The 22,124-nt window shown below is 40.9% G+C and overlaps 1 protein-coding gene across 3 annotated transcripts in view; it reads left to right on the top strand.

Moving 5' to 3' along the window:
* Positions 1-22,124, top strand: part of LOC140453193 (casein kinase II subunit alpha') — a 75,026-nt gene that overhangs the window by 15,055 nt on the left and 37,847 nt on the right. For all 3 annotated transcript variants that reach the window (XM_072547703.1, XM_072547702.1, XM_072547701.1), the window contains exon 2: positions 12,655-12,766. In XM_072547703.1, the coding sequence (XP_072403804.1) occupies positions 12,655-12,766 (112 nt within the window). The remainder of the gene's footprint in view (positions 1-12,654; positions 12,767-22,124) is intronic.

Below are 22,124 nucleotides of genomic sequence, written 5' to 3'. Positions count from 1 at the left end.
AATGCTGTACACTACAAGGAGTCATGTATATATGCCTTGATGTCTATTGTGTGTTTTCAAGGACTTGAAGATGAACCTTCAAGGGTTTAATGGAGCAGAACTGCTTTCTGGCATTGAGCATGTGACTGAGATATTCATAGTTTGCTTCAGGCATTTTGCTCCCCAACTCCCATTTTCTAAACAGTTAATAAATTTTTCTCTAAACAAAGTATAGGCATTCTATATAAACTGAATAAATATCTAGTATTGTTACAATAGTGCATGCAGTCTATAGGATTTCAGTGAGTCCCCCTCTCACTGCATACCCAGAAGCTCTTCAGCCACATTCTCAAACAGACTCGCTACCACAGCCACATCTCCTTCCTCAGCACCTGCCTACGGAACCGACTGACCCCGCACGGACTCCGGACTACGTTCAGACCAACAAAATTTGGACCCAACCAGGACAACCAGTACCTACAACAAATCTGAAGTCTCCAGCAACAGACCTCCCTCTAGATCCTTCACTCCATGCTTGCAGCCATGTGCTGCTACCTACACTCCCTGCAATTAGACCTACCCCAGCTCAGGAGAATGCTGTCAGACCTGCAAAGGACCTCGACTGTTCTTCGCCCACAGAAGAATCCATACACTAAACAAACAGTTCTATCTAGCCATATCGGAAATTAAAGACAGTAAGTACCAAAAACTTTCATGTACTTACCCCCACACTCTGGGTTCCTCAACTGTTCCAGAATCTTCCATCAGCCTCCGAAATCACTCCGGCGTCATTAACCACATGGCCGCTACAGCACCCACGGCAACAACCGCTGCCGCGAACCATGCAACTCCCCCTCCCACTCCACCAAGGACATGCAAGTCCTTGGACTCCTCCATCGCCAGACCATAGTAACACGACGGTTGGAGGAAGAGCGCCTCGGAACCCTCCAACCACAAGGGATGAACTCAGATTTCTCCAGTTTCCTCATCACCCCCCCCCCCCCCCCCCCCCCCCCCCCCAACCACCACCACCACCGTGTCTCTGTCAAATCCCTTGAACTCAGCACCGCCTTCCTAACCTGCAACCTTCTTTCTGACCTCTCTGCCCACTCCGGCCTGTCACCCTCACCTTGACCTCCTTCCACCTATCACATTTCTAACGCCCCTCCTCCCTACCTTTTATGCACACTTCCCTCATTCCTGAAGAAGGGCTCATGCCCGAAACGTCGATTCTCCTGCTCCTTGGATGCTGCCTGACCTGCTGCGCTTTTCCAGCAACACATTTTCAGCTCTGATCGCCATCATCTGCAGTCCTCGCTTTCTCCTCCATGCAGTCTATACTCAGCCAAGAGCCTTTTGTTATCTAAAATTTTGTCATTTCCTGGAAGTTCTCCCCGATTATGGCATTATTGGCTGTCAGCATTTTGCGAGCATCACCCCCAAGGGGTCCTTGTTCCATGAGCTTGGACTGGGTGTATTTATAGACTTTTCAAGCTTAGGACAATGTACTCCAAGTTCAACCCACATTGAGCATGGCTCACTGAATAATAATCAAAAATAAGACTCTATCTGCTAGTTATAGAGCATGGCTGTAATTGTGATGTTTCTACTGCTACTTAAATTCTCCAATATGTATGCCTTTGGTTCTAGATAAAGCAGTGCTTTCCAACATTGAATTACTTCGAGAACATAGGGTTTTTAAGGTGGGAAAAAATGAAATGTGCAGTAAGCAGGTGTTTGTTGGGAAGCTCTATCGACTCCATTTTTCACTTAGCGTATGCAAGTGCACAGTTGCAGCATTATTTGTAGGTCTGAGGGTGGCTAGGTTGCACTATACACCATCTATTCTCTTGTTCAGGCTTTTCATTCTATCCATTGTGTGATGCCCCTTCTGTGGTTTCTTTCTCCTTTGCATTCTTTTTGAACAATATAGTTGCTAGGTCATCACCTACGCAAGTCATGAGAGTCGTAATTTCACAGTGTTTGTCTGAAACAAAATATTGGAGACTGACTTCATTCGATAGGTTCATGGTAATCTGAAGTTCATAACGAACTGAGTTTTGGATTTTGGCATGTTTATACGTGTAATTAGTTTAGTGTTGCTGGCATTGGGCATATGAGCTGTTACTTAAACTTTTTTTCCCTGAAGTGTCAGCTCAGACCTTTGTCCTGTCAGTCACTGGGAGTGTGTGTGTTATTACAATGCAGTAAGGGCACAGACATTTTAAAATCTTTCAAATTTGAAATATAAATAACTATGTCCAAAGAAATTAAGTTTCATCACTAAGAAGCAAACGAATAACTAACCTGAAGAGTGAATTAGATTTAAACTAGGTATAGCAAGATAAGAGGGAAAGAGATTGCATTGGGAAGGAGGAAAAGAGTCAAAGTTAAGATACAAAATGTTATTTGTTCAAATCTCAAAGGTGAATTTACACACAATTGAATTAATGATTATTTTGTTTAAAATATACTTTCGGTGTTATGGCACAGATCAAAACTATTGAGGCAAGTTTTGATTTTGGTTTACTTTACAAATCCAGCATATTCTGTAATAAAAGTAGCAGGGAGCTTAAGGGTGAGCTGCAGGTTTTGTGATAGACAACAGAGTGGTATATTATAGCTCTTGACAGAACATAGAAAAATACAGCGCAGTACAGGCCCTTTGGCTCTCGATGTTGCGCCGATCCAAGCACACCTAACCTACACTAGCCCACTATCCTCCATATGCCTATCCAATGCCTGCTTAAATGCCCATAAAGATGGAGAGCCCACCACTGCTACTGGTAGGGCATTCCATGAACTCACGACTCGCTGAGTAAAGAATCTACCCCTAACATCTGTCCTATACCTACCACCCCTTAATTTAAAGCTATGCCCCCTCGTAATAGCTGACTCCATACGTGGAAAAAGGTTCTCATGGTCAACCCTATCTAAACCCCTAATCATCTTGTACACCTCTATAAAGTCACCCCTAAACCTTCTTTTCTCCAATGAAAACAGCCCCAAGTGCCTCAGCCTTTCCTCATACGATCTTCCTACCATACCAGGCAACATCTTGGTAAACCTCCTCTGCACCCGTTCCAGTGCCTCCACATCCTTCCTATAGTATGGTGACCAAAACTGCACACAATACTCCAGATGCGGCCGCACCAGAGTCTTTTAGAGCTGCAACATGACCTCAGGACTCCGGAACTCAATTCCTCTACCAATAAAAGCCAGTACGCCATATGCCGCCTTCACCGCACTATTTACCTGGGTGGCAACTTTCAGAGATCTGTGTACATGGACATCAAGATTCCTCTGCTCATCCACACTACCAAGTATCCGACCATTAGCCCAGTACCCCATCATCTTGTTACTCTTACCAAAGTGAATGACTTCACACTTAGCTACATTGAACTCCATTTGCCACCTTTCTGCCCAGCTCTGCAGCTTATCTATATCCTGCTGTAACTTGCCACATCCTTCCTCACTGTCAACAACTCCACCGACTTTCGTATCATCCGCAAACTTGCTCACCCAACCTTCTAGCCCCTCCTCCAGGTCATTTATAAAAATGACAAACAGCAATGGTCCCAAAACAGATCCTTGTGGAACCCCGCTCGTAACTGCACTCCAAGATGAACCTTTACCATCAACTACTACCCTCTGTCTTCTTCCAGCCAGCCAATTCCTAATCCAAACCCCCAACTCACCCTCAGTGCCATACCTCCGTATTTTTTGCAGTAGCCTACCATGGGGCACCTTATCAAACGCCTTACTAAAATCCATATACACCACATCTACCGCTTTACCCTCGTCCACCTCCTTAGTCACCTTCTCAAAGAATTCAATAAGGTTTGTGAGGCACGACCTGCCCTTCACAAAGCCATGCTGACTATCCTTGATCACGTTATTCCTATCCAGATGTTTATAAATCCTATCCCTTACAATTCTCTCTAAGACTTTGCCCACAACAGAAGCGAAACTCACCGGCCTATAGTTTCTAGGGTTATCCCTACTCCCCTTCTTGAACAAGGGGAACCACATTTGCTATCCTCCAGTCTTCTGGCACTATTCCTGTAGACAACGAGGATATAAAAATCAAGGCCAATGGCTCTGCAATCTCCTCCCTTGCTTCCCAGAGAATCCTAGGATAAATGCCATCAGGCCCAGGGGACTTATCTGTTTTCACCCTTGCCAGAAGTTCCAACACCTCTTCCCTACATAGCTCTAAGCCATCCATTCTAATTAATTGTGACTCAATATTCACATTGGCAACAATGTCCTGTTCCTGAGTGAATACTGACGAAAAGTATTCATTCAGTGTCTCCCCAATCTCTTCAGCCTCCACACGTAACTTCCCACTACTATCCTTGACTGGACCTATTCCTACCCTAGTTATTCTTTTTATTCCTGACATACCTATAGAAAGCCTTTGGATTTTCCCAACCAAGAACTTTTTCATGTCCCCTCCTTGCTGCTTTTAGCTCTCTCTTTAGATCCTTCCTGGCTACCTTATAACTCTCAATCGCCCCAATTGAACCTTCACGCCTCAGCTTTACATAGGCCGCCCTCTTCCCTTTAACAAGGGAATTCCAATTTCTAATTAAACCACGGCTCCCTCACACAACCCTTTCCTCCCTGCCTGACAGGGAGGAAAGAACAAGCTCCACATATCGATTGCGCCTTTCCCTTGAAGCCGACTTTTCCAAGCCACGCATCCTAAGTCATGCCTCACCGCATCATAATTTCCCTGCCCCCAGCTATAACTCTTGCCCTGCAGTGCACACTTATCCCTCTCCATCATTAGAGTAAAAGTCACTGAATTGTGGTCACTGTCCCCAAAGTGCTCACCTACCTCCAATTCTAACACCTGGCCTGGTTCGTTACCCAGAACCAAATCCAGTATTGCCTCACCTCTTATTGGCCTGTCTACATATTGTGTCAGGAAACCCTCCTGCACACATTGGACAAACACCGACCCATCTAACATACTCGAGCTATTGCTTTCCCAGTCAATATCTGGAAAGTTAAAGTTCCCCCATAACAACCACCCTACTACTTTCACTCTTCTCCTGAATCATCCTCTCAATCCTTTCTTCAACGATTCTAGGACTATTAGGAGGCCTGTAGAAAACTCCTAACAGGGTGACCTCGCCTTTCCTATTCCTAACCTCAGCCTAAACTACCTCAGATGGCGAGTCTTCATCCATCGTCCTTTCCACCGCTGTAATACTATCTTTGACAAGCAATGCCACACCCCCCCCTCTTTTACCCCCACCTCTGACCCTACTAAAACATTTAAACCCTGGAACCTGCAACAGCCAATCCTGTCCCTGTTCTACCCATGTCTCCGTAATAGCCACAACATCGAAATCCCAGGTACCAACCACGCTGCAAGTTCACCTACCTTATTTCGTTTACTTCTCGCGTTGAAGTATACACACTTCAAGCCACCTTCCTGTTTACAGGCACCCTCCTTCGCGATTGATGCCATGTTCCTAACCTCCCTACACTCCAGGTCCTGCACCCTAAAGCTACAGTCTAGGTTCCCATGCCCCTGCAGAGTTAGTTTAAACCCCTCCAAACAGCACTAGCAAACCTCCCCCCAAGGATACTGGTGCCCCTCAGGTTCAGGTGTAGACCATCCTGTTTATATAGAGGTCCCACCTTCCCCAGAAAGAACCCCGGTTATCCAGACAGCTCGTGGAACGTTTCTTCAGTTGAATTTGCTGACTGGTCAATAACAACATGTTCTGTGAGCAGTTACTTTTCAAACAGGATTTGAACCGTACATTATCAACTGGAACCTGGTGAATATTTGCTTATTCATGGTTTTTCTTTGAATTTTGATGCACAGCTTGGTCTGTCAAAACAGAAATGTTGACGGTTTTGGTTACTAAAGACTGAGGTCACTTGAAAGTGATGCAAGGAATGGTTGCTATTTGTAAACTAAGCTGCTGGGAAGTTGTTGTGATTAAGAGGGTTCTAACATGACACTCAGCAATCATGAAGGTTATAATTGTTACTAATCAATGCGATCAAAAAAAAAATCAAGGCCACTCATTTATATTTATTACCCAATAAGCTATTTCAAAAATAACTGATTTTAAAAAAAAATCAACATTGCTGGGTTTGGGTAGTTGATCAGTGGTAGCAGTATAACTTGCACAGTTCCTTTGCAGCAGTAACAAAGTGGTGTACTGTTGCTGGTGTTCATAGTTCTAATTAAATGTTGAATCAAGGTCCTATCTGTAGATGAGTGGTATAATTTTGAAGAAGAGTAACTTGTTCTCCCTAGAATAAAGCTGTTGAAAGGGGGAGAAGTACAATGGGATCATAAGGGAATGTCTAAGGGAGGTTAGCAATCAAAGGTGCAGTGGATCAAAAGAGGAAAGGAATGATGGTTATAAAGAAGACTCAATGTCAATTCAGAATAGGTTCTGAGGATTTTTTTTAAACAGCAAGAAAAAGCACAGAAAACAAGAAACAGGTGCTGGGGTGGGAGAAGAGGAGGAAAGTGTTCAAGTGGAGGAAGGAATTCATGGTCTGAAGTTGTAGAACTTAATGTTGAATCCAGAAGGCTGTAAAGTACCTATCTAAGAATTTAAGATGTTATTTCTTTAGCTTGAATTGACTTCACTGGAATGCTGCATCAGACCTAGGACTGAAATGTGAGCATAAATACATAGGTGCACTGAAATGGCAAATGACTGAAAATTGGGGGTCATGCTTGCTGATCAAAAAGGTGTAAAGTGGTTACTCAAACTGTATTTGCTGTCTCCAGTGTAAAGAAAGTGGGATTGAGTGTGGACCAAGTTAAAAGTTATACAAGTAGATTTCTACCTCGTATAGGAGTGGAGTGGTTGAGGCCATGAACAGTAAAGAGAGAGAAGGTACAGGAACAAGTCTTGTATACTGAGATTACATGGAAAGGTATTGATGGGAAGGAGGTGGTAGTGGTGTGGAGGCTGCGGCTTGGGCATGATGGAGGAATGGGCTCAGGTGCTGTAGGACAAACAATTGCTACAGAGTACTGAAGGGGGAAGGGAAGATGTTTCGCAAATTGCTGAAGGTGGCAGAATTGGCAGATGATCCTTTGAAAGCCAAGGATGGTGGGTGGCAAATAAGAAGAGTGCTGTGGTGTTCAGGGTGGGAAGTGCTGTGTAAAAGTGAAAGAGGAAGTGTAGAAAATGGGTTGGATGTGGCTGTGGGGTGGAGATGGAGGGATTTAAGGGAAAGGAAGGCCTGTCAAAGCATCTTTCTGGAAGGAAGCATATAACAGAAGTACTGCACAACTGTGAAAGTGGAACTGATGGCCTTGCTGATGTCCTGGTCAATATTTATAGCTTAAGTGGCAGCTTCAAACATATTAACCCATCATTAATACATCATTGCTTGTGGGAGCTTGCTTACCATGTTTCCTACAATGGCAATGGTAACTATGCTGCAAAAGTCCTCTCTTGGAATAAGAAGTGTATTAGGATGTTCTGAGATTGTCAAAGGCATTGTATAAATACAAGTTTGTTTCCTTTTTGTAGTGGATATATTTATATGAAAAGACATATTCTTTGTATTGTAGAAAAAAAACGATTTTGGTCAGCTGCCTACACTCAAGGTTGAAAAGCATCCTTCAGTTTAAAAAAAAGTCTGAACAAATATCTTTAGGACTTTAAATGGAATTTTCTTTGAGGAATATATGAACTTTTTCAGGAATCTGTGTGCTAGACACTGTGTAGACTTCTAATGTAAGCACATTGTCCTGTATCACAGAAGATTTGTTCTGGGAGATTGTGTTGTCTAGTTGCTGCCACTTTATTACTGTGATCTGCTTTCCTGACCTGGCTCTAGAGACTGTACTGTCGCACACAAATGGAGTTGATATGATATCCTGTGTGATTCCTATCTGATCCTGGTCCATATGTGATTGGTGTTGGAGGCCTGTACTCTTACTGTCTCTTCAAAGAGATCAAGTATATGCAGAGGAACCTCTATCATCCAGCATTTGATAATCCGAATTTCAGATTGTCTGGCAAGATTGCAAGGTTCCGTTGCTTGGCTAAACTGTTGTGGCATTCCATTATCCAGACAAAATACTCCCCGCCCGTGTTGTTTGGATAATCGAGATTCCTCCGCATTGCACAATGTTAGCTGGATCCATAGAGTATAAGTGAGGCAGAGTCTCAATTGGAATAATATTACACCTTCCAGTAATGGATGAATGCATCATTCTACAACGTCTTATTAATACTCCTTCATGAACTTTTAAGCTGTTTAAGTTTACATTGAGACCATATATTGCTATTATTTCTGAGATTAGAAGATTGTGGAAGTTACACTTAGCTATTAAAGCAGGTGAGAAAGGAAATCCACAGTTACAGCTCTGTTGGTGTAACTTGTTCAAAAATTATTTCAATGTGTAAATAAGAATGAAGTGACTGAACACCTTGAACATTTATAGATGATTAGAGAACCAGCATGGATTTGTAAAGAATAGTCATGTCTGACAAATCTAAATACATTTTTTTGGAGAGAGATGGGAAATATCTAGGTTTTTTTATATGCATTTCCACAAGGCATTTGATCAAAGTCCTCACTGAGGGCTGTTAGTTGATTTTGAAGTTGATAGAATTGAAGGACAATTAGTGGCCAATTATCTCAGCATTCTGATTTGAATAGAGATAATTGACAATCTCTGGAAGGATGGGACTAGTGGTTTCCTACAGGTGTTTGTGCTGGGTTTTAAGATTTTATCATGTTTATGCATGAGTTGGATTATGGGGTAGAATGTCACATAGCTGAATTTGCCTTGAGTTTTTCAAAATCATGGGATGCAGACATTGCAGGTTGGGCCAGCATTTACTGTCCATCCTTAATTGCCCTTCAGGCAGTGGTGAGCTGCTTTCTTGAGCCACTGCAGTCCATGTGGCGTGCACTCAATGCTGTTAATGGCTTCCTGGATTTTGACCCAGGGCAGTGAAGGAATGGTGATACAGTTCCAAGTCAAGCTGATCTGTGGCTTGAATGGGAACTTGCTTGTGATTGTGTTATGTATTTGCAGCCCTTAGCCTTCTAGGTGGCTGAGTTTGAGGCTTTGGAAAGTGCTGTTCCAAGGAGCCGTAGTGAGAAATTGTAAGCTAGAAGGCCTGGATTAAGTCTCACTTGCGCCAGAGGTATCAAAACATCTGAGTATTTTGATTAGAAGTATCTACTCTGAGGAACTGAGGACTGTTGTGGTGCATTGGTAGTGTTTCTACCTCTGAACCAAGAGGTAGAACGAGTTGATTTTTAAAAAAAAAATCTACCCTGAGAAACTTCTGCAGTAATATCCAGGGACGGAAATGAATGACTACTAGCATCCACAGCCATGTTGTTCCCTGCGAATTTTGACTCCACATTTTCCACTCATTCCCATTGACTCAAGTTTGTCAGTGCTCCTGGATGCCACACTTGGTCGAATTCTGCCTTGTTGAGGGTAGTCACTGCATCTCACATGTGGAGTTCAGCTCTCTTTCATGTTTGGACCAAGGCTGTAAGGCAGTCAGTGAATTTTGCTAAATACTGCTTCATAACACTGTTGACAATATCTTTTACCACATTTGTGCTAATTATTGCGAGTAGAGTGATGAGAAAATTGGCCAGTTGGATTTGTTCTGCTTTCTGTCCACGACAACACTGGGCACTTTTTCATGTAGTTAGGTAGATGCCAATGTGCAGCTGCAGTGAAATAGCTTGGCGAGGGATGCACCTGTTTGTGGTGCACAAGTCTTCATTACTATTGCCAGAATTTTGTCAAGGCCAATTGCTTTTGCAGTATCCAATACCTTCAGCCATTTTTTTTCTGTTTTTAAAAAGTAGAGTGAATCAAATTGGTTGAAGACTAGCATTTGTAATTTTGGGGACCTCAGGAGAAGGCAGCAGTGCATGTCCACTTGGCTCTTCCGGATTAGTCTTGACTTGTGAACTGGTATGCTGGGCACTCTGAACATTGCAGCCTATTCTAGCGAGTTATTAAATTTTCCACTTCCATTCATTGTTGGATGTGGCAGGTTTACAGAACTTTTGATATGATCCCTTAGTGATGGTATTGCTATACTATCTAACATTGTAGATGTGAGCCTAAAACTATGGATCTGCTGATAGATTATGTGGGTAAAATTGTGCCAAATGGATTTCAGTGTTGGCAGATGTGAAATAATCCACTTTGGACTTAAAACAAAATATGACAAAGTACTTCTAAAATGGTGAAAAAGCAGAAAATAGTGGCAGTCCAAAGGGACTTACGGTCCCAAAGTTATAGGTCAATAAAATGTCATGAACAGGTACAGAAACTAATCAAGGCTAATTTAATAGCCTTTCTATCTGAAGGATAGAAGTCATGCTTTGGCTACATAATGTTCTGGTTGCACCAAACTTGGAATGCTACACTTATTCCGTGCACAATGCCACCTTAGGAAGCTTGCATTGTCCTTTGAGGGAGTACAGTGTAAATTTTGCAGACGTGTACTTGAGACACCAAAAGTTGCTCATCATGGATACATTAAGGGATGTAGCCCCTAGAAGTTGGAAGGCTGTGTCGATTTAACTCCAGTTTGCACCATACTGGATCAGATGAGGTGATTAAAGTGGAATTATTTTTCTTGTTTAGGTTTAGGGGACATAGTCTAAAATTTGGAGCCACACATTTCTGAACTAAAATTGAGAAACACTTCCACATAAGGATAATAACTATGAATTTGTCTTTTGTAAGTGGATTTACGCTAAATCAACTGGAAATTTAAAAAAAATCTGTGATTGAGGATTTTTGGGATCCATAAGCATTGAGGGAAATAGGGCAAAGGTAGGTATATAGTTGAAGCAGCCAAAATCCACTTGAATGGTGCAACAGCCTAAAGTGCTAACTGTGTCCTGTTCCAGTTCTGTACTCAGGAACTTTACACACAATTTTGTTCAGGATGCAAAGCGATGTTCAGCCTTTTTCTTAGAGAAACTTAAATAAGACCAGTTATAAGTTTTTAATACATTATCTTTATATAGAAGCCAAACTTTGCTAAATGCTGTGTCAATCTTTACTACGTAAAATGTTAAAACAAAACTACAGTTTGCTTCCTGTGGCTTATTGCATCTGAATTTCATTACTTGGTTTTATAACTTAGTTTTATAAATACAGAGACAGGTTTACTTTTAACTTTCTGCTTAACTGGGGATTAGTATGCTGTGAGAGTTGCATTGTTCTGCATAGAAGAAATGTGTGTGACTCAACTAGTGTAATTCCTGAATTTTGCACTCATTATCTGTTATGTAGAACTGAAATATTGTGAACCCTGAACTTGAGATTACTGTGCAAATCAAGCACTTATTGGGAAAGCTCATTTATAACCATTGCATCGTAGACCATTTTGGTACCAGTGTGTCATCTGAATGCATTAGATTTTAAGAACTTTGTGGCTACATAAGACAGAAATTAAGTTGGCGAGAAGTGTACAGAAGAAAACTAGCATGATCCTTGGCTCACCAAAAAAAGGCCAACAGCAGAGAAATGGTTTTGTCTGATTTAAACTGGATACTGTTTTAGGATTAGGAAGTGTAGGCATTGCTCTAGTTTCTAATTTATAAGTGAATATCCTTCAGCATCCATAAGCACTGTATTCTCAGTGCACAGGAGCTTTAGCCTCGTGACACTACAGAAAATAGTGGGCTTCACACTTCTGAAATTAGGTACCTTTGAGCAAGCATTAGCTTCACCAGATATTGTGTAAAGAGGGAATAAGTTTGGTCAGGGTGGAGAATGGAGTTATATAAGCTTAACTACCCCCTTCCCAAAGCATATTGTGTTTGGACACTGCTCAGAACTGTAAAGATTGGGGTAATAGGCAGTTTGCAGTGGGCTGCAAACTTAGCTGAATAGGCAGTTCTTTGGTTGCATTCTTGTTTTAAAAGATTGTACTTTAAATTGTCCCCTATTCGTCAGTTGCGTGACCCCTAATTTGTGTTGACGAAACGTGCATTATAGCAGAATGACCTGTATAAATAAAGGGCAGGACCGACTTCTCAATTTTTGAAAGATTGTGATGTTTACTTTCGTAAGTAATGCCTGTGATTTGAAGTAAGAATTGTCTTGTCACTTTAAAATTGGAGAGGTGGCTGGCAGGAAATGGAATGAAGGACTTGGAGGTGCAAAGCAGGAAAATATGTTTTGTATGCGATGGATAAGTATTGATGTGTGTTGGTTGAATCCATTTCTGTTTCTGTGCTGCAATTTCATGTGTAGATAAATTAGGAGTGTCATGCATGTAATACGTAAATATATCTCGTGCTTCAGATACAAGTATTGCATGCTTTCACAAATTCTCTATTTGGTTTTCAGCAAGTGCAAGGTTTATGTATCTTATTGCAACTCCTTGAGGTATTTGTCGATATGGTGCAGAAAGAGACCTGATTTAAATAGCTCTTTACATGTTGGAGCAGACTGTGAAATAACTGTTGAATTCCTTGTTGCATTAGAAACAGTGCCAATGATGTAGGGTATTGAATGCTTAGAGGAAGGTTGCAGTTTGTTTTCACAAAAAGCACATGGCTAGTAGTTCTTGAGTACTGAGTCTTTAGCTTTGACTCATCGATCATGAATAGGAACTGTCAAATGCACAGGTTTGATGAATAAAATCTGTTTACCTTTTTGCTTTGCCACAGTAACCAGGATGATTACCAGTTGGTGCGAAAACTTGGCCGTGGGAAGTACAGTGAAGTATTCGAGGCTATTAACATAACAAACAATGAAAAAACAGTAGTCAAAATACTGAAAGTGAGTATTTTTTTTTTCTGTTCAGCTTCTCATGGTCTGTGCTCTGCATGTAGGCTCAGTAATGCATTATAGTCAATATTGGGCACAGTGTGAGCATTTCAGTATCATTTTGCATTTACTCTACCCATATAAATCAATCACTATAGCCTGATAGTCATACAGCACAGAAACAGAACGTTCAGTCTGACTCATTCGCGCCAACCAGATGTCCCAATCTGACCTCGACCCATTTGCCAGCATTTGGCCCATATCACTCTAAACCGTTGCTATTCCTATACCTTGCAGATGCCTTTTAAATGTTGTAATCATACCCTCTTCCTCCACCACCACCTCTGGTAGCTCCATTCCATACACGCACCGTCCTCTACGTGAAAACGCTATCACTCATGTCCTTTTAAAATCTTTCCCCTCTCATCTTAAGCCTATGTCCTCCTGTTTTGGACTTGGCCAACCTTGGGGGAAAAAAAAACTTTGACTATTCACCCTATCCTTGTACCTCATGATTTTATACATCTCAGTCTTTGAAGTTCCAGGGAAAGAAAGAAGTCCCTGTCTTTTCAGCTACTCCCTAAATCTCAAACCCTCCAGTCCCAGCAATATCCTTGTAAATCTTTTCTGCACCCTCTCAATTTTTACAACATCCTTGCTATAGAAAGGCAACCAGAATTGTAGTTCATATTCCAAAAATGCTCTCACCAATGTACTGTACAACCTCAACGTGACACTCACTCCTATACTCAATGACCAATGAAGGCGAGTGTGCCAAATGCTGCCTTCACCACCCTGTCTACCTGCAATTCCACTTTCAGGGAATTAAGCACCTGCACCCTGAGGTCTCTTTGTTTGGCAACGCTCGCCAGAGCCCTATATAAGTCCTACCTGGTTTGCCTTACAAAAATGCAACATCTCACATTTATCTAAATTAAACTCCATCTGCCAGTCCTCATCTGATCAAGATCCTGTTGTACTTTGAGATAATCTTCTTCACGATCCACTACACCACTCATTTTGGTGTCATCTGCACACTTACTAACTCTACCTACTATATGCACATCCAAATCATTGGTATAAATGAGAAAAAGCAGTGTACTCAGTACTGATCCTTGTGGCATGCCACTGGTCACAAACAACTGGTCCCAAACTCTTCCCTCTACCACCACTCTCTGTCCTTCAAGCCAGTTTGTTTCCAATTGGTGGGCTCTCCTGGGTCGCATGTGATCTAACCTTACTAAATAGTCTACCATGTGGAACCGCATCAAACATTTTACTGAAGTCCATATAGTCAACGTCCACTGGTCTGCCTTCATCAATCTTCTTTGTGTCCTCTTCTAAAACCCTAAGTTAGTGAGACATGATTTCCCATGCACAATGCTATGCTGCCTTGTAGGAACAAAAAAAAGTAATGTTGGATCATGAGTGGAGGCTTTTTGAAGATTTAGCAAAGGTATTTTGTTGGGTGATTTAATAACGTTGTAAATCATTTGGTAATGGTTGATGATGTAGATTTCTTAAATTAAGGACTTAATTTGCCAACCTCATTTGTTGGTTGACTATAAGACTATAAAACCACAATAATGATTAACAACAAGACCCAACTTGGTGTTTCTGTCCACGAGCTACTGTTGAAAAATATGTAGGCAGCAGATGGTTCTTAAAAAAAATTCTGGACGTTGATTCCTTTTTAGACGTTGAGTTAGTTGCTTTCATTCGGTTCATATGGTGCTCAGACTCCTGGGTTAGAGGGCATAAATTGCCACAGTTTGCAATGTGTGCAATGCAATAAAGTATATTTTTGATGACAACTATAATCGTTTTGTTGCTACTTTGTGTTCAGCCTGTGGACTATCACTGTAAAGACTTGTGACTAATGCCAGTTGGATACTGAAGAGTGTTAGCTGCCCATGGAGATGTCCCATAGTGAATAGTTGACTCTTTCAGGAGGAAAGATTCAGAAATACAATTCTGGGATACAGAACAAATATGGAGTGCTATTGGGTTACACTGCATGTAGTGTAGCAGTTTAATTGCAATCTCCACAGGTACCCCTGTAAATTGGCAAACCACTGAACCATTTGACAATTCTAATGATTAGGCTAACAATTAAATGAAAGATCATAGGAAAAGGGTAAAGCTGCTTATTTTTGATTAGTCAAAATGTTATGAACTGAAACTTGTATTGCCAGTTTCTCCTTTTCATTTTTATTTTCTTGGCATTTTCTGGCTTTTCATCTGTGCAATGAACTCAGTGTGATCTCTTGGATTTTAGAAGTACATGATTTAATTGAACCAGCTCCATAGGGGGTGTCTGTAGCACCATGAAAATGTCAAGTATAGATGAATGTGAAAAGATGGGAAGGATTTGTTACAGTATTTGAAAGACTTGTTTTCAACTAAATCAATTCTTGAAATCTCTTCCAGAATATGGAGGAAAATGTGGTATTTGGAGTCATTTGTATTTTGTCAGTTTATCAAATTTACATTTTTTGCGTACTCAAAGTCTGCAGGGAAAGCTTAAACTTTTGTAAAATCAACAAAATTGGTGGTCAATCAAATTGTAAGAAGCAACTGTCTGCAATAAATGTAGCATAGCTAAATCGTTTCACAGGTTGGCACAACATTGAGGGCTGAAGGGCCTGTACTGCACTGTTATGTTCTAAATGGGAGCCAGTTACAAGGCTGTTCTATAATTATGCATTATTAGTATATGCTGTTCTGTCAAAGCTGGTAGAATATCAACCATCTGTTTCTAAGAAAGTTTTGGGAGCATTTATCACACTTCAGGCAACAGAATTCCACCATCACACTTTATATAATACACCAGTGATTCACAACTGAATATAACATTTAACAAGGGCACAGATGCCCAACTGTTATCCCAGTTGTTGCGATAATGAGGTGAGATGCCATGCAACTGCTAATCTAGAGAAATCTCTAACAGGTACAGGTATAATCAAAACATTTAAAAGACATTTAGGCAGGTTTGAAGAGGAAAGGTTCAGAGGGATGTGGGCCGAATGTAGGCAAATGGGTTAGTTTAGTTGCGAAACTTGGGCAGTGTGGATGAGTTGAACTTAAGAGTCTGTTTTCCATGCTGTATAACTCTAACAGTAAGTTGTCTTTAATTGACCTCAACGTTCACTGACATAATTTCCAGAAAAGTATTTCACTAGTGGCCTTAAGAGGACTGAATAGATTATTGGTGCAATAATTTTCCTGCTTCTCTGATGCTGCATGACCTGCTGTGCTTCTTGAGCACCACTCTAATTTAGACTCTGATTTCCAGCATCTGCAGTCCTCATTTTTGCCTAGATTATTGGTGCAAGCCCATCATTACCTTTTTGATTTGTTTACTTGTGTGTGAAAGCTGTTTTTTTTTCAGGGTAAAGTTACGCTCTTTATGTATTTGTATTTCATCCCTTCCTTTTATGAACGGTCCTGCATTTGCTATCCATGATTGAAAGGTTAAGTGGAAGTGAGTGTTTATCAAGTCATAGAGATGTACAGCACAGAAACAGACCCTTCGGTCCAACTCGTCCATGCCGACCAGATACCTGGCCCATATCCCTCCAAACCCTTTCTAGTCATATACCCATCCAGATGCCTTTTAAATGTTGCAATTGTACCAGCCTCCACCACTTCCCCAGGCAGTTCGTTCCATCCACGTACCACCCTCTACGTGGAAAAAGTTGCCCCTTAGGTCTCTTTTATATCTTTCCCCTCTCACCATAAACCTATGCCCTCTAGTTGTGGACTCTCCAAAGCCCAGGCAAAAGACTTTGCCTATTTATCCTATCCATGCCCCTCATGATTTTATAAATCTCAAAGGTCACTCCTCAGCCTCCAACACTCCAGGGAAAACAGCCCCAGCCTATTCAACCTCTCCCTAGAGCTCAAATCCTCCAACCCTGGTAATATCCTTGTAAATCTTTTCTGAACCCTTTCAAGTTTCACAACATCTTGCTGCTATGTTTCATGATTACCTGGCATGTAATTGGAGTTGCAAAGTGGCCTAATCTATAAAAATAGATAGGTTTGGGGCTTGCTAAGTGGAAATGTGTAATGTTTTAGTGCATTCTGTTGTGTTGGAGGGAGAAATATGTCGCTGATATTTTCTGCATTAAGCTGTGGACTAAGCCAATACATTGTGCAAAAGGAGGTTAGTGCAAGAAAAACAGTACTGTAATACTGATCAGAAGGAAATTTAATTTCTTGATTAGTATATCTGTTTGCCAGCCAGTACAAAAGACAGGTGATGCAGTTAATGGTGAGGAAACCTATCTTTGTTTTTGGAAACTCAGTTCAATATTAATGAGGGGGCTGGCATAAGAAATATGGGAACAACATTAGTCCCTTGAATCTTTTCTACCATTCAGAGAAATCATGAATCATCTCAGCCCTAATTCCTTATACTGTACTCACCTTTGCGCTATATCCTTACTATCTTTGGTTAACAAGCTAATAAGTTTCTGACTTACAAAGGCAATTGCATGAGCAATAATTTATCATCCATGGAAGAAAGTTCCGAACATCTACAATTCTTGTGGGTAGAAGTGCTTGCTGACTCCCGTCCTGAAAAATACATCTCTGGTGTCCTTTCATCTCTCCAAACACACATCGATTGTTGCACAGTTGCTGAGGAAACAATTGAGACTTGAAATGATAGCTCCCTGAAAGTGTTTACCTGGAGGCCAGGTGTGTGACTGCATCTATAGCCAGGTTCACTATTTCTTGGTATTATATTGTATGATGTGTTTTAGTATTATGGGGAGGGGAAAAGCTGATGGTAGACTTGAACTATTTATGGTAAGTTTTGCTGCTAACCATTCTGTTTGTAAGGAACTCTTGGTAATTATTGTTTAAATTAGTGAGGCTTGAAACCACATTTGTTTTGTGTCAAGTAGGAGGTCTGAAGCTGAGAGGTTGTTTCCTTCTTGGAAAAGTAGAGGACCAGAGAGCATAATCTCAGTAAGGGGTTTCCGATTTAAAATTTTTTCTGCTTCATCTCTACCTAACCAATCAGCACCCTCTCTGCAAGTGGCATAAAAGAGTGTCTCAGTTTTCTGTTTGTTTCTTGCTTCCTAGTTCTGATGAGTATAAGATGAAAAACTTCACTTTCTAGTCTCCTTTTAGCAATGTTTAAGTACTCTACTGCCGTGCTTTTGTTTCAGACAGATCAGGAGGAATCACCTCCGAGTGTAGTGAATCTGTGGAATTTTTCATTGAGGGTCTTTGAGGTCGTTGAGTATTTTCAAGGCTGACTCATTTTTAATCAGTGAGGGAATTAAGGGTTGACCAATCAGAACGGTAGGCAAGTAGTGTTGAGGGTTATTAGATCAGTCATTATCTCATTCAAGAGTGGAACATATTTGATCAGCTGAATGCCTATTCGTCCTTCTGTCTTCTTGAGATCTCTTAGAATTGACCCATTCCAAGTTAACGGGCCTCTCTCCCTCTCTCTCTCTCTCCCTCTCTCTCTCTCTCCCTCTCTCTCTCTCTCCCTCTCTCTCTCTCTCTCTCTCTCTCTCTCTCTCTCTCTCTCTCTCTCTCTCTCTCTCTCTCAAAGTCCAGAAGATCAGAGTACTTCAGAATTGCACTGCTGACTCATTAACCTGGTGGTTCATTAGGGCTGCATTGCTTCCCTCTTTGAGGCTTGCTTTGCATGTTCATATCCAAGTGTATAGGTTGGTCTTGGACAAGGATCTCAAAGCTCTTTTTAACTGTTCAAACATTTGTATGGATCTTTTGGTAACTCACTTAGTCTGTCGAGTATGACAATGGGTTTACTGCAATTTAGACATCCAGCTGACCAGTATAACAGGTTCTGATAATTGTGAGATGACTTAAAGACATACAAGATGATCAGAGGATGAGATAGGGTGGACATTGAGAGCCTTTTTCCTTGGATAGTGATGGCTAGCACGAGGGGGCACAGCTTTGCATTGAGAGGGGATAGATAGAGGACAGATGTCAGAGGTCGGTTCTTTACTCAAGAGTATTAAGGGCTGGAATGCCCTACCTGCAACAGTAGTGGACTCGCCAACTTTAAGGGCATTTAAATGGTCATTGGATAAACATATGGATGATAATGGAATAGTGTAGGTTAGATGGGCTTCAGATTGATTTCACAGGTCAGTGAAACATCAAGGGCCGAAGGGCCTGTACTGCACTGTTCTATGTGCTAAATGTAAGATCCTAACTAAGGAAGCAACTTATCTTTGTGACATTTTCACGTGCTGACTGTCACTCTGAGTGTAGGTAGTCATTAAGAGATGTTCAAATTGTCTCTTCATACCATTACAAACATTTATAACTCTCCTTTGGCTAAAGTTTGACTGCTGTGGTGACAATATTCCAGCAGAAAATAAGAATTTGAGTCATTCTAATGTGTGGTGGTTGGGATTCCTGGAGTTTTAATTTTAGGGAGTTTTAATTTTTCTAACTAGTTTGACTTGCAACTACATTGTCACTTTTTCACTTGTAGCTGGTTCAAAATCTGGGTCTTTCTAACCACCTAAATGGTAATGGTTCAGGGGGTGCTCACCAGGGAAGAGGGCGACTAAGCTAGGGAATAAATGCTGGCTTTGACAGTGATGCCCACATCCTAGGATAGAATACATTTTAAAAATTAACCCAATATTTATCTTGGGGAAATCTTTGGAATCCATTATTAGGGAAGTAGTAGCAAGGGATGTAGAGAATACTAATACAATTGACATTTAACGTGGTTTTATGAAAGGTCATTATTTGATAAAGAGTTTCAGATTTATAAGCTTGCTTAGAGGAGGGACAAACCAATAGATATAGGGGACTTGGGTGGAGTTTTGCATTTCCAAAAGAATTTGATAAGATGTGACATTACTTTGCAAGTTCAGAGCTCATGACATTAGGATGGTATATTAGCATGAAAAGGATTGGTTAATTAATTAACCAGACTTACAAGAGAGATGCCACAGATGTCAGTGCTGGGTCCTCAATGATTTATAATCTGTTTAATGTGGATGAAGATATAGCGTATAGTATTCAAATTTGTTAATCATGCAAATGTAAGAAGTTGAGCAAGTCTGCAATTTAATCTACAGAGGCATACAGGTAAGTTGTGAGTGGGCAAAAAATTGACACATGGCTTATAATGTAGATGAATAATACTGGTCTGCTTGGTAGGAAGAATCAAAAAGCAGAATTTGATTTAAGTGGAGATAAACCACGAAATACTGCAGTATTGAGGAATCTGGTTAAATCACAAAGTTAACATACCCGTACAAATGAAGTTTTATTCCTTACAGTAATGGGGATGGAGTTTAAAAAAAGAATTCTTGCTACATCTGCATGCAGTGATGGTCAGACCACACCCAGACTGTGTGCAATTTTTGCTTCCTTACTTTGGAATGTTTGTCCATGTATTGGAGGCAGTGCAGTGGATGTTGAAGGGGGTAATTTCTGGACCAAATGAATTGTCTTGTAAGAAAAGATGGGCAGGTTGGCCATATACTTAGTGGCGTTTAAAAGGAACAATGGAGAGGGTTTGACAGGATAAATATTGAATGTTCCCCTTATGGGGGAGTCTTGAATTGGAGAGCACAGTTCCAAAGTAAGGAATCTTCTGTTTAACCCAAATGCAGCGGAGCTTAGATCATAAGACATAGTAAGAGGACATTCGGTCCATCAGGTCTTCTCTGCTATTCAGTGAGAATGGTTGATCTAATAATCCACAAGCAACCTTGCTTTTTCCCCATAATTCTGGATTCCCTTACTAATTTAAAAATGTCTGTCAGCCTTGATTGTACTTAGCATCTGCAGCTCTCTGGTAAAGGATATCATAGACTCACTGCCTCATAAGATGGAAAAAGAAATCCTCCTCTTGTAAATGGGATAACACTTTCAGAATAGGAACAAGCTTTCAGCAAGCCCCAGAATGAGTGTTTTCTTTCCAGAAGGTTGCCCCTCATTCTTCCAGACTTGAACATACGCAGGTCCATTCTGTTCAATAACTTCTCATTAGAAAATCTCTCTATACCCAGGATCAACTTTATAAACCTACACTGGATTGCCTCCAATGTCACTGTATATTTCTTTAGATTAGAGGGTCAGCTTCTTTGCTATGCATTGTTAATCTTTGGAATTCTCTCCATTACAGAAGAGTAGAGGCAGAGTCAATGAATTCTTGAATGCTAGGTTGGATAAATACTTGATTCACAAAGAAGTTCAGCATAATAGAGGCAGGCAGTAGAATTCTATCCATAATTAGATCAGTCGTGAGCTTATTGGTCAGCAGAGCAAGATTGAGAGGCAAAACAGCCTATTTCCCCTGTATCTTATGTTGTGATATTTTTTGATTGTTAAATGAACTGCATTTGCCATTCACACTTTGCCTTTCCACCTTCAACTTTCTTTGGGGTTTTACACTGGAACCTACTGCGATGAGGGTTTTTTTTAGTCAAGCACTGCTCACAGGAGATTTGGGACCTGCCCGGACACGTTAATAGAGCATAGAACAATGGAACATAGAACAGTACAGTGCAGAACAGGCCCTTCGGCCTTCGATGTTGCGCTGACCTGTGAACTAATCTAAGCCCATTCTCCTACGCAATCCCATCATCATCCATGTGCTTATCCAAGGATTGTTTAAATCTCCCTAAGTGTCTATTTTCTTTTATCAATCTGGTTAAAGAATTTTCACTGAGCAGTGAAGTCTGAACGAGGAAATATAAAATAGAATATTTAATTTGATTTGGAATCCATATACAGAAATTAAAACGAAATCTAAATAGATCCAAAGACTCAACACCCTGAGTGTGTACATTTCTAGGTCCTAGATGGCCAACCTCTTGTGCCATTCATAGTTACTTAAATTGGAATTGACCAGCCCTGATTATGCAGGAGTGTTATATCTGTCACTTCAGCAAAGCGTGTCTTTTTTTGTCTACAACTGTCATAGCCACATAGTTCTGATGAAGAGTCATCGGACTTAAAACATCAACTCAGCTTTCTCTCCGCAGATGCTGCCAGACCTGCTGATTTTCACCAGCAATTTCTGGTTTTGTTTCTGACAGCCATGACCTGATTCCACATTTAATTGCATATGCAGCATCACTTATGTTTGTATGCTGTGAATTTTAATAACTGAACATTGGCAAGAGTGGCAGGGAAGCTAGCAAAAATCTAGACTGTTGCTTTCAGTCTTGCTTTTAGTCATCAGATTCTCCCCGGAATTCGGAAAATACATGATGCAATATGAACTACATTTTCAGCACATCTGAGGAGATCTTCACACTTTTCTCAAAGTTGATCCATTCTAACCTTTTATTTAAAATAGAGGATTTTTAAGTCAAGTTCATACATTTTCGAATTAACAGCTTTT

Source organism: Chiloscyllium punctatum, chromosome 26 (genome assembly GCF_047496795.1).
Source record: "Chiloscyllium punctatum isolate Juve2018m chromosome 26, sChiPun1.3, whole genome shotgun sequence".
In the NCBI taxonomy this organism is placed as follows: domain Eukaryota; kingdom Metazoa; phylum Chordata; class Chondrichthyes; order Orectolobiformes; family Hemiscylliidae; genus Chiloscyllium; species Chiloscyllium punctatum.
Note: the sequence above shows the minus strand (reverse complement) of the source record. Positions and strands in the feature narration are given on the sequence as shown.